The sequence below is a fragment of the Protopterus annectens genome, chromosome 12.part0, assembly GCF_019279795.1.
Source record: "Protopterus annectens isolate FY-2018-M chromosome 12.part0, PAN1.0, whole genome shotgun sequence".
NCBI lineage: Eukaryota > Metazoa > Chordata > Ceratodontiformes > Protopteridae > Protopterus > Protopterus annectens.
The window spans coordinates 1,003,001,846-1,003,015,254 of record NC_056746.1 but is presented as its reverse complement, the minus strand read 5'-3'; the positions used below and the strand labels follow the sequence as shown (position 1 = coordinate 1,003,015,254).

The 13,409-nt window shown below is 40.5% G+C and overlaps 1 protein-coding gene across 1 annotated transcript in view; it reads left to right on the top strand.

Moving 5' to 3' along the window:
• ATP9A (ATPase phospholipid transporting 9A (putative)) overlaps positions 1–13,409 on the top strand; it is a 2,147,009-nt gene that overhangs the window by 1,059,421 nt on the left and 1,074,179 nt on the right. The window contains exon 14 of the mRNA XM_044090027.1: positions 8,701–8,913. Within this exon, the coding sequence (XP_043945962.1) occupies positions 8,701–8,913 (213 nt within the window). The remainder of the gene's footprint in view (positions 1–8,700; positions 8,914–13,409) is intronic.

Genomic DNA, 13,409 nt, shown 5'->3' with positions numbered 1-13,409 from the left:
TGACCGTGTTTCAGGTATATAGGTTAAGTAAAAACAAACCCAGCAGTGCGCAATGAGGTACCCCAAAGAGAAGTTCTTCCAGTCGTCATGGATTCCCCAGCTCACCCTTTACAAAGCTAGGTTTGTTTCCCAGGGTGCCAAAGTAGCACTCTGCTGTAGTTTATGTAGTTTTGCTATATTGTTGAAGGCCTTGCTGAAATCAATGGAGATGGCATCTACTCGTACAAAGGCAAAGGTCACCAGAGACATTAACCCAAAAGAAGCATTTGTCCTGCTGATATGCCCTAATTGCATGCATACTGCAAAATGCCACTTCTGTCACTTTATAACCCCTCCTGCCTAAGCTGCAGTAAAAAGCCCTCCATAAGTTCTCCAAAGTAGTCTTACTGGCTTCTAGCAATGAGAGGTCTCGCTTCCTTTTCCCCTTAGATACTGGAGTAAATATTTGGTTTCTGATCTAATAGTACACCGTCCTGTAAAATGCCTTTCAGAGTGGCTCAAGGGAAAAGCCCCTAAATTACATGACTTAAGTGCATTTTTAAGAAACAGAACAATGCATTGTAAATAGTTAATGCAGATTTTCATTTGAACTAAACCTACACAGTGTAGAAGTAACATAAGACTTTGTATACATTACATTATAAACATGTTTGTCAGTTTCACAAAAGATGGATATCCCAGTTCATTGATAAGGTCTGTAAACTTCTGAAGATCACATCAGAAGTTCATGTCTTATGTTAAATATAGAATTAGAATTATTTTCTAAAACAAAAATATTGTTTGGCATGTCTTTTCTGGTTTGTGAAGGTATGAATTCTGCCTGATGCATGTGTATTCTAAAGAGTTTGGAATTGGGCCACGAAGTTAAGAAATACCATCCCCTCTTGTCTGTGATATTTTTTGAAGGACTGTGAAGCAGTAGCCATGTCAATGCACTGGAATATCTGTAAAGTATCCATAATAATATACACAATTGTCAAGATTTTTTTATGCACAGAGCTGAATTTCAGGCTGGCAGGAAACATTTATGATGCTCCCAGAGATAAAGCACTGACATGATCCATTACTTAGTTTAGTCTGTGTTAGGAAACAGTGATACAGCAGCTCCAGAAGTTGTAGTGCTTGACTAACTGTGTTAGCTAACATTTGTCTGAACTCCTTTTTTTTAAACAAGAAATATCTTTATTACATTATCACGTATGATATAGGAAATCATACATTTATATAAATGAAAACAAACCACATTGACATAATTTTAGTTGCAAACATTATACATCACAAACCATGTTGATATAATTGTAGTTGCAAATATCACACATTATGTATAATCTGTCCAGTCAACCATTACATAGATCATTCAAATCCTGCCTTCTTTTAAATCTTGTTCCTCCTTTGCACGTATTGTTCCCACAGTTCCCATTTTTTCCTATGTAAGTTGCTCCTACCCTTTTCTAAAGATCCAATTTCCAGTTTTATCTCTGTTACTATCATCACTACTTCTAGTGCAGTTGGTTTACACTTTGATTTCCATTTCCTAGTAATTGGTATTTTTGGCAGCCACCATAATTAGACTCAGCAAGGCCTTACTATGTCTAGGCAATTCTGATTCTCTATCATAGCTCAAAAAATCATTTCCTTAGTTACACCGATTTGCTCACCCAGTATCTCTGACCAATCAGTCTGCAGGGAATTTTTAAAGTCTGCAAACTCATTACACTCCCAGAATATATGTTTCCAGTTACCCCTTTCTTCTCCTTCACACCTCCATTTGCTGTCTACCCGAGGTAAAATTCTTTGGAGTCTACATGAGGTATAAACATATGTATGTAAACACTTCCTAGCAAAGATCCTAAATCTTCTAGACTTTGTTGATATTTGGGAGACATACATATACCCCCTATTCTTTCTTTGAGAATTGCTTATCCAGTCTTCTTTCCAATCCCTTCTAACCTCCTCTGATTTATTCTTATAGTTATGCAATATTCTGTATGCTGTACTAATTATTCCTTTTTTTAACAGCAGCTTTTGTTCTAGATTCTACAAAAAAACTTTACTATTGCTGCTCTTTCTCTTAGTAGGGGGCTATACTGTATACTGTCTCTTTGCCTATACTCTGATATCAATCTTTGATAGGGAAGGCAATCTCTATCCTGCAGCCTAAATAAATGCTTGGCCTCTTTTCATTCTGTTACTTTTCCCTTTCTAATTATTTGCTCCCAATACCTTAGTTCTTTTACCAGTTTTCCCCAATAAATTCCAGCCCCCCTCTTGTCTATTGTCTGTATCCCTAGTTGTAGTCATCCCTATCAGCAGAATCTTCTTTCTCCATTCTCGTGTAGGCTTAGTTCTTAGAATGCTTTCTGCTACTTTATGAATATAATATAATGCATGGTTATTGTTCTCCTTAAGGATCTACATTCAAAACCCCAGTCTCTCCTTGTCTCTTGAGCTTCCCCCCCATTTCATCTTCATCCATTTTCACTTTGAATAATAGTTTTCTGCTTGTGCTATTTATAGGAGCTTTAATTGTGTAGCTCTGAAATACCCCTTCAAATCTGGTAATCCCAAACTGCTTTGTTCAATAGGAAGAATCAGCTTATCTCACTTGACTCTTGCTGCACCCCCCCCCCGATAAAATCCTTCAGCTTTTTATTTATCACTATTCATAACTTCTCCACTGGTTGATTAAAAAAATATGCCTGACCTGTTTAAAAAACTAAAGGGATTAAAGACATTTTAACTGCTTGTATCAATATCCATTTAACAGAGTTTCCAATTTCTCAGTTTTTGTATAATTTTTTTGTTTAGTCTCTTCCCACATATCCCTAGCTGCTACACCAGAATCCTTTTTAATTCATACTCCTAAATACTTCATTTTATTCCCCCAATAAATATGGATATTGGTGAACCAACTCAAAGCTATTTTCACTTTAAGTGTTTCCTGGTACCTTTCATTGTTACAAAGCAATCTGATCTGCTTGTTCTGGTTTTCCCGCCAATCAGTATTAAAATAACTGATTTGTTTGCTGTTTAAACATTTTTTAGAGTTTCCTTTCTGTTTAAAACATTTTTAGTGTCTCACTGCCATTTTTATGCTGTGTTAAACATTCTCTAGTTTTTCCTGCCAAAACTAGGGTAGCTACTAGCTGTAGCATATTCCAGATACAGATTTGCTGCATCTGGGTCTGTTTGTAGTGGCTGTTTGTTCTAAGTACGTTTTCCAGGCCATCTTTATTGGAAAGGGCTCTTCTGCACTCTGGTGAGAGAAGTGTACTGACTGGAACCTGTTTGGTCAAGGGCTTGGAGTAAGCATCCTCATTGGTCCTTTTGAACATTTTTAAAGTCTTTTTTTCAAGTTTTTAGCTTCTGGTATTTAAGTGCTGCTTTTGAGCAGGTTTCTGCATGTTTGCACATTGCACAGCACTGCGCACTGCCGCACAATTGTGCGCCATAGCCAGACAGATACATTTGACAATTCTTCCCTTGGATACAGCTGTACCACATTAGTGTAGTCCTCATCCTTAGTACTTTTCTGATCAAAGAAATCCTGCTAGTGAGCTGTGACCTATTAAACCACCAGCAAAAAAAAAAAGCCCTGCAGTAATATCCAATCGCTGAACACCTCCTTGAACAGTCCTGAAAAGCTCCCCCCTTTGTTATAACAGTTCTTCAACCTAGTATTATGGACAGTTGGACTACCCTTGCTTCTTCTGCCAACCTTGTTGACCTCAGTCTCCTGAGGAAGTGTAGCAGTTGCCTCATGTATACTGACAACCCTCTACTAATAACTCACTCTAGTACAGAGTGCGAGAGATGGATTTACACCAAGAATCTTGAATCCCTGCTCTCTTGCACTCGACACAGTAACACTGTTGAGGTTGTCCAACCATCCACCACTACTCATGTACATAGTACCACTGTTCATACACAAAGTATGTGTCAAACACAAAAATCAGCACACATGGAGGTTCTCTCAAAAAACTACAACTAGCACAGTTCCCAGAGCACCCATGACACACAGTAAAACCAGTGTGCCACCTACCAAACCCATATAGCATAACACTCAAACACATTTTCTTGTTATTGGAGACTCCACAGTGTGAGACACAGATGTCCCACTCACCAGGTTGGACAAGGAGAAAGTCACGGTCAACTGTCCGGTGCTAGGAATAGTCAGATCACGCATGCACTCCGGTCTCTAAGCAACAAGTACCTTTATGACGACTCTGTCATAGTTCATGTTGCTGTGAATGACCTGAGATGTACCTCACTGGACTATATGAAGAGAGAAATGGATGAGGTCTCCTTAGCCTCAACAGGCAAATAGGACATTTTAAATCCTCTAAGGGCAACTTGGAGAAAAACTTAGCAAGCGCAGCCAAGGATAACCATAAGGCCTTTTAGAAGCTACATACATAGCCTAAAAGGTAGGCCCCAAGTATGTGCATTACTAGAGACTAACGGTATCACACACACTGACCCCACAGAGATAGCAAACCTGCTTGCAGATAGGCTTGGTGAAAATTTCACTCCTTATCCCCTCCAAACCTATCACAAACCTTGCCCCAAACTTCCTCCCCCACCCTACATATCTGAAGAGCAAGTCATTAAAGCCTTGTCCAAGGGAAAAAACACAGCCTCTATGGGGCCAGAGGACATCACAGCCTGTCTTCTAAATAGTCTAAAACATGAACTAACATCATCATTAAGTACCCTTTTCCAGGGCCAGCCTTTGGTCAGCTGGTGCCCTAGGCGAAAGGTCTCCCCAGCTTCCCACCAAACCCCACTTGGTGCCCCCATCCTGGTCTACCTACACCATCCAGATTACTGGAAAAGCACCCCTGCTAGAGGGGTTCCCTAGGCAGCTGCCTAGTTGGCCTATGCCTAAGGCAGGCCTATGCCCTTTTCAATCATAGCCTAACAGGCTTTGTTCCTGTGGAGTGGAGAACAGCAAGTTATTCCTCTGCACAAAGGTGGCCTAGCAATAGATACAGGGAATTATAGACCTGTAAGTCTGACCAGCATCATCTGTAAGGCCATGGAACGTATCATTATGGACCTCATAAATAAAAAGTAGGTAAAAGTAGCATTGATCATTGAAATTGCCACACCCAGTGACTACAGTGTCTTGCATACAAAGAGACATAAAGTCATAAAATATCAGGATCTGCCGGCAGAAATGAGAGCAATGTAGAAGAAAGATACCCAGAGAGTTCCAATAATAGTAGGAGTAACAGGTCTTATAAAAAGAATTTACAATCATATTTAGATATGTTACCAATACATGTAACCCCATATGAATTGCAGAAAGACTCATTAGGGGGTGCACTTTTGGCTGACATCAAGGACTGAATCCATACTAATTTCATTAACTTTATTCGTACTTTGACTTAGGAATGGGGTTAACTCCCATGATGGTATTAGAAACCCAAAAGACTTGGAGAAATTAAAAAAAGGAGAAACCTCATAAATAAAGGCATAGGCGACCTCAAAACCCTGAATCCAACCCAATTTGGCTTCATCAAGGGCAGAGTTTGCCTGTTAAATCTGGTGGAAGGGCTACTGATGGCAAACCTGTGCACACAGCATACCTCGACTTGGCAAAGGCTTTTGAGAAATTCCCACACTCTGGTATTACCGATAAACTTAGCAAACTGAATGTGAATCCCTTTGTTGTAAAATGGGTTGCCAAGTGGCTCACAAACCAGACACACACTATCAGAGTGGGTGACTCCACATCAACCAGCATACCTGTCACCAGTGGGTGCCACAAGGGTCAGTGCTGGGCCCCCTACTGTTTGGTATATAGGTTCTCAGAAGTTCAGACCAAAACTAAGGGGTTGTAGCTGACCAAGTTTGCGGATGACTACAAACTAGGTGCAATTATTGAATCCCCAAATGATGTCCGTATACTCCAGGAGGGTCTTACCCAGACCAACGACTGGCATCTTAGTCATGGTCTCACAATGAATGCAAAGAGATGCATCATCATTCCCTTCTGCAAAAACAATGTCCCTTCACACTATTAAATCAACAACAATACCCTAAGTACCTATGAAGTGGTAAGGGAGCTCGGACCACAATTTTACTGTGGCCTTAACTTTGACCACCATGTGTTTACTGTAGTAAGGAAGGCTTTCTATATAGCACACTTGATTAGTAAAGGCATCGCCTCAAGAGGAAAGGAGGTTATAACACCTCTATACCCGGCACTAATCAGCCCCATAATTGAGTATAACACCCCATTCGGCATGTACTGTACAAAGCACCCACAGCATTTGGAAAGACCTCAGAGGTGTCTAACAAAGATCATCAGGAGACTCCAGCACATGCCTTACACAGACCGACTGAAGTCAGTCACTATACTCTGTATCGTGTAGACTTCTTAGGGGAGACTTATGCCTGGCTTGCAGAGCAATCTCAGACCCAAACCTAATGAACTTGATGCACATCCGTAAATCAAATTGGACTAGAGCTTACCCATTCCTGAGACCTAAATGTGGCCTGCGGTTTAAATAGGACATCCCAGTGACTACCACATCTTTGGAATAGGCTACCAGTTCATGTGAAACAGAACACCTCTATGACACTGTTGAAAAGGAGCCTGAAGAGCGGATGGGTCACCGTAAATTCTTTCTGGGAATAGCACCCACAACCCTTCTGGGCATGGGTAGTCATTTCTAAATGCAATCCTGGTGTACTAACATAACTATGGCATTACATTGGGATGAGACAGGCTTGAAATGACCTCTGGATCGATAGCCTAGTAAAATCCTATGATCCTGTGTGTGGGTACATAATTTACAGCTATTGCCTTTGTTTTAGCGTCATTCATTTTTAATCCTGAAAAACATTTAAAAACTGCCTCAGAATATTCCACAACACTGAAATGCCGTTTTCTGGTTTCATCAGGTATAAAATAATATGATCTGCAAATAGAGGCAGCTTTTGTTGACTACCATGCCAATTTATATCCTTGAATTTCTGAGTCTCTTATTTTCTTTGCCAATGATTCTAAATATAGTGCAAATAAAAAAGGGGAAAGAGGCCACCCCTCCTGGTTCCTCTGCTGAAACAGAAATTATCAGATAGGAACCCACCCACTTTACTTTTCGCCTCCAATCCCTCATATATCCTCCTAATCAACTTTATAATTTTATCAGGGAATGCAAATGCTTCCATTGCCCTGCTCATAAACTCCTAGCTTACTCTCTCAAATGTTTTCTGTCCATCAGTACCCACCGGCAACAGTAGTATTTTCTTACATTCAGCTTCCCTCTGGATCATCAGTGTTCTTTTGTCTAATGTTTGCACCACCCCCACAAAACCACATTGATCCATGTCTATTAATTTTGGCATCACCTTTAACATTCTTTTAGCCATTGTAGACATAAACACTTTATAGTCATGATTTAAGATTGAAATATGCCTGTATGAGTCTAGATCTGATGACTCTCTACCCTCTTTAGGCATTACAACCACCACCAATTTCTTACAGGAGGTTGATGTTTCTCCTCCTCTTAAAATGCTATTAAACAAAACCTTCCAGATGTTTATCATTTTTTTCCCACTTAACTTCCAGACTTCCACAGGAATACCATGTATTCTTGGGGACTTCCCTGTTGATTGGTTATACATCACCATTTTTATCTCATCTCCTTCTATCCTGTTAGTAATTGAGCCTCATCTGCCTCTAACCTTGGCATATTTAATTCTTACATAAACATTTCCATTTATATATTTTCTTGATCTCCATATTTATCTGCTTTATACAAACTTTTATAAAATTTCTGAAATATTTCTTGTACCTCTGTGGGTTCTCTTGTTATCTTCATTGTTATAGGCTCCCTAAGCTTGAAGACAACATGTTCTGCTCTTTCCAAATGTGTGTCCTGTAGCATAGCTATTTGCACTGTACATTTTAATATAGTTCACTACTCTTTCTTTTTTGTATATATCTGTGAGACCATTAACATTTAAAGATAATATCGAAAAGCTCATTATGTTAAGTTGTTATTCCCTCCTTTTATTTGTAACATCTAGTTCCAGCTTTTGCATTACACACACACACACACACACACACACACACACACACACACACACACACACACACGTGTTTGTCAGGTTGACCTTTTAAACAGTTGTTTCTTGTCATATCCATTTGAGCCTATGTCACATCTTACAAAACTTTTTGTTTTATTGTAAGCCATCAAACAAAAAATAATACACCCCCAATGCACCCCTAAAACCTATTAACTTAATATTAACCCACAAAACTATGTACATTTTCAAATATTGACGTTTAACTTCATAATAGGAACAATTGTCCAAACAGCCACACTTAGACTTCGGTTAACCTGGAAAGAAGATTATCCACGCTAAGACGCATGGTACAGCCTGTTGTTCTGCTTAGTGTTGTTTGGTTTTGTCTTATCATTGTTACCCTCCCAGAATGAGAAAACACTTGAATGCTTTCAGAAATTATCTCCTATCCAATGAAAGAAAGACTTTAAAAGAAATAAGTATTTTATTTTTATTGCTTGTCAGGTTGTCTCCATTGAGACATAAGAACCATATACAGGGGTGCTTCGACATGTATTTATTTATTTATTTGCTAGATGAGAGCTGATGTTTATGTGAACTCTGAACTAAACATTGATTAGTCATCTTTGTATGACTTTATTACATTTGGTGTTTCAGCCAACTCAAGAACCTCCATCCTCCAAAGCTATGGCTGTAACATCCAAAGTACGAAAAACCATGAGTAGTCGTGTCCATGAAGCTGTAAAGGCAATTGCATTGTGCCATAATGTCACGCCTGTTTATGAATCCAATGGTGTGACCGACCAAGCTGAAGCAGAGCAGAGCTATGAGGATTCCTGCCGAGTGTACCAGGCTTCAAGCCCAGATGAGGTGAGATCAGTGTTTGTTGTTACAGGCATGTTTTAATTTGCCAGGAGTAGTACTGTTTTCTGAGATCTGACAGGCTTGAATTCTCTAGAAACCCCAAAGTTAGCATGTGTGTAGATGCAGTATGTTTGACCTTGTTTCAAGGAGCTTCACATTTTGTCTCTCTTTTTAAATGGCTAATAAGAATTACATAATGATAAAACTCTTCAGCTGCGCAGCAGAGATGGCTGAAACTGTGAGGACTTGTCAAGATGAGCAAATGCCGTTATAACTGTGGTAGCATAGGAGTTTAAGAAGCCATTCCTTAAGTAATATGGAAAGCAAGCTTTCTTGAGTAAGCCAAGGGAAATGGAGCAATCCCTTACAGTGATCTCAAAAGTTTAACTGATAAACTGTTCAGCAGTGCCAGTGATTAATAGGTCCCTGGTGTCCACTCCCTCAGAGCAGATTAAGAAGAAGAGGGATACCTTGCAGATTACGGAATCCACCTCATCCTTTGAGAGGAAGAAAGAGGGGAACCTAATCTGCGTATCTCAAATGGCATCTACCTCTAGCATAACTCAGATGAAGGGAAGCTCCTTTTCAGTAGTTTCACTTCAAGCAGATGCACCTTTCAGAGACACGCTCACAGGGGCGTGGAAGCATTTTAAATTAGAGATGAACGAAATGTTGAACAAAGAGAGATAGTTTGATCTCTTGGATTTTGAAGCCCCTAAGTCCCCAATGGTTCCTCCATTATTCACTGCATTTGAATTCACTATCCTAGTGACTACTTTATAGACAGATTCCCAACATTTCATGCTCAGGAGACCAGATAGATACTATACAATACAGCAGGCATGCCAGTACCATTGCAGGCATCTGGTGGCAGACCCAAACAGTGTTTTCTTCGAGGCTCACAGGGACAGTGAAATGGTACCAAGCTTGAATACATTGTCAAATGATAATGAAAGCAGGTATCCAGTATAGATTAGTGAAAAAGGTGTGTATGTCAGCTTGCCTAGGATGATAAATTGCCAGAAGCATATTACTACATACCAGTCAGGAATCCTGATTATTAATAGAGAGCTTATCATCAGAGATTCTCAAGAAATCACTATAGTCTCAGATCCTAAAACGTGTTTATTTCTCCCATAGTGTGGGAAAATACATGATTAAATACAACTACAATACAGTAGACACGGGCAGTAGAATATTCCTTACTGTTTGTATCATCAGGTGCCATGCCTGGCTTTAAAGTTCAGGTGCTGCTGGAGGTCATCAGAGGTGAATATTTGACTGCTCTCTTAGGGAATTCTTGTTTGGGACATCTCAACAGGAGACATTCAAAAAATTGGAGAAAAAATGCAAGGCCGTGCAAATAGTAAAAGTAGCTTTTTCATCCTCCTTCTCTAGCTCCACAGTACAGCAGAAATTATCCTTCCAAGACTGGCCTTTTTAACAGACACCAACCAAAGGATTAGACGATGAAAGCAAACAAATTAGGGGAGAATCAAACATTGCAAAGTAAGAGGAAGGACAAAACTTGGAGGAAGGCTGGAAGTGGGTACCTTCAGTACCTCCAAGCAGCTGTGTTTCTGATTTCTTCCCTCCTCTTGCCCCTTCTCTTTCCTCATCGCCTGTTAGCCCTTTCAGGATGCAGAATGGACTACTTTGCAGACATTTGGTGGTGGTTATGCTGGCATCATAGCAGAGGCGGTATAGGATAATAATCAAGTCTATCCCACCATTCAAGGGGATGCTCTTGGTAGTATAACAGTTGCATCTGGCCGTGTCCCTCATTCAGCACTAGCTAGATCAGGGAGAGCAACAAAGCAGGTGATACAGTAAGAAGGGTTAGGTTTTTCCTTTTTCTAGTTCCTAGAAGAGAGTGACCATTAAGTCTGACTGTAAACCTCTCCAGTCTCAATCTCTTCTTGAGGGTTTTATATTCAAGATACTGCAGTCTCTGCAGCTATTACTCCTCACTTGGGTCTTCTTGATTGTGATGGACGTGAAGGATGCTTAATGTTGCATACCTATTCACAAAGACCATAGAAAACTTCTAGTGTTTAAGACTGGACCCCTCAAATGCAAAATATTAAAGTATTAGTAACAGTTTGTGTAAACATAGAAGCTAATTCATGTAGAATTAGTAATGGGGGTCTAGTTTTTTAAGCTAAGTAGCTCAAAAAGAAGTTAAGAAACTGTGACAAATGGTAATCTTAGAGGGCATACTTGACCCGATGCACTTTAGATAAAGCAGGCAGCAATTAGAAATTGACTCTAGAAAGTGTTTTGTTAGTGACCCTTTGAAAGAGAGAGAGAATTCTAATTCAAAAGAATAATGGCATTGAGCTTAGATGGAAATTATTAGATCTGATGTCGTCTTGTCCATCCACCTCGGGTATTACGTATATTGGATCTGAAGCCAGCAATTTGACTCTTATCCAAGGCTCAGACTCCTCCCCTGTATCCATCATTCCTCTCTGTTTTCACAGTTCCCAGATCTTGTTTCTCACTTCTAAGACTCTGACATGATTCCGGGTCTCAGTGCTTTCAGTCAAATATTTGGAGATAGGTCAAGTTTTTTTGGTAAATCTTTATTCCAACCCTTTCATTCTAGCTATTTCTTCAACCTTTGGAAATATATTGCTTTACCAATTCCTTTTCCATAGTTTTCTTGTGTAGGAGGATTTCCCACCTTTCCCTTCCCTTTACTGTTTTAAAAAAGTAGTCTTGTTATTACTTGTTATTTTTTTAGCTTCTCTGTCAGACATTTGTTAAGCTGGTAGATGGTAGTGTTGCCAATAAGTATTGCTTACTCCTTAGCATAGGTGATATAGTTTGTGTTTTGCTGGTGATGTCCGTCTACTCATCTGTTGCAGTATTCTTTACATGAGGGAGTTCTCCGCCGTAGGCGACCCAACATTGGCCAGTATACCAAAGCCTTTCACTACTGCTGGGTGCATGGTATGTTGCACATAGGCTGCTGTCATACGTCAGCCATAATAGAGGTGTACACACACATTCACCTTAGAACTTCTCTGCCGCCAGTCCGAACACCACCTTGAGCTGAGTTGTGTTAGCTGTGTTCCAGCGATTTTCTTATGTAAGTGCCCCATTGGGGAATTCTTGTTTCTTTTCCTGCTGTTTTGTGGTAGGGTTCACATTATCCAAAAAATGGAAATGCCAGTGTGGAAGACAAATTCCACATAAATATAGCCATCTACAGTGCTTGTTCTGCCTGGGGCTTACCCATGACCACAAATCTTGTTTCATTTGCCAGGCCTTTGTGCCCAAGACTCTATGGAGTAGACTTTCCTCCTTAGCCATTTACTTGGAAAATCATTGCTTAAAGTTGCTAGTGAAAAGTGCTGAGTCCGCTATAAAGCGGAAGACCAAAATCCGAGGCCTGAACCTTCTGCTGCACCTCTCACCATGAATGTCTCTCCTGAGGCAGATGAGAGCCTGGGGATACGTATGGTTCCTGGTTCTGGTTCACAGTCCAAGCCATATGTTGAGGCCACCTTGTATCCGACCACAGGCATGTCCTCAGAGGCTGAGCAGGCATCTGTCTTGGATATACAGGGGGAACCTAGACTTGTGATCACAGAAAGCCTTAAGGGGATGTCTTGTATCTTTGTGCAGGAGGAAATTCACTCTATTATTGAATGTAGGCTTACATCTGGGCCTCCTGCACTACATATGACAGACCTACATCAAAAGAAGAAGCAGAAGATTAAAAACTTGTCACCTCCTAAAGACCCCCAGAGTGATTGGCAACAGTTCACCCAAGACCTTCTCAAGACCCTTATGGCTCTTAAGCCCCCTTCGGGTGTTTCAGTCCCTGCCTCCCCTGCACTACTTCCCCACATAAAAGGGTTAGGGAAGAGGTTTCATCAGAGGAAGGTGCATCCTCAGAAGATGAATCTCTGGCCTATTCCTCTCAGATCTCCTCCCTGTAGGATTATGCCTCCCCAGAGGAGGACTCCAATGGGGCTGACTCACCCCATGGAAGAACTCTGTTTTGGAGAGACTCTGGTCAAAATGTGAAATCATTTTAAATGGGGATAGTACTAAGGTGTCTAAAGTGCAACAGTAATACTTTGATGTTTTGCAGGTGGAGTCACCTAGCCCTTCAGCTAGTCCTCCTGTGTTGTCTGTATTTCTAGATGCATTTGTGTCTGTTTCCCAGACCCCAGATTCCCATCCTCATGGTCCTACAAAGCCTGACCGATTTTACAAGGTACCCGAGGATTGCAAGTCCTGTTCAGATGTCTTTCAGCAGATCCATGGGTTATTTCTGTGACTTCAGACAAATCATCCAGGTTACTACCTTCAGTTTCTCTCCTTCCCTCATATAAGGACAGCAGGATCCTGGAAAGGCTGGACAAGAAAGTGTACAACTCTGCCACCTTGGCATTTAGGACCATTAATTATCAAACTCGTACGACCAAATTTGCCATAGAGCTTCTGTCTCTGCTCTCTCAGGTTAGTTCTGATTTGCCTGATTCAGA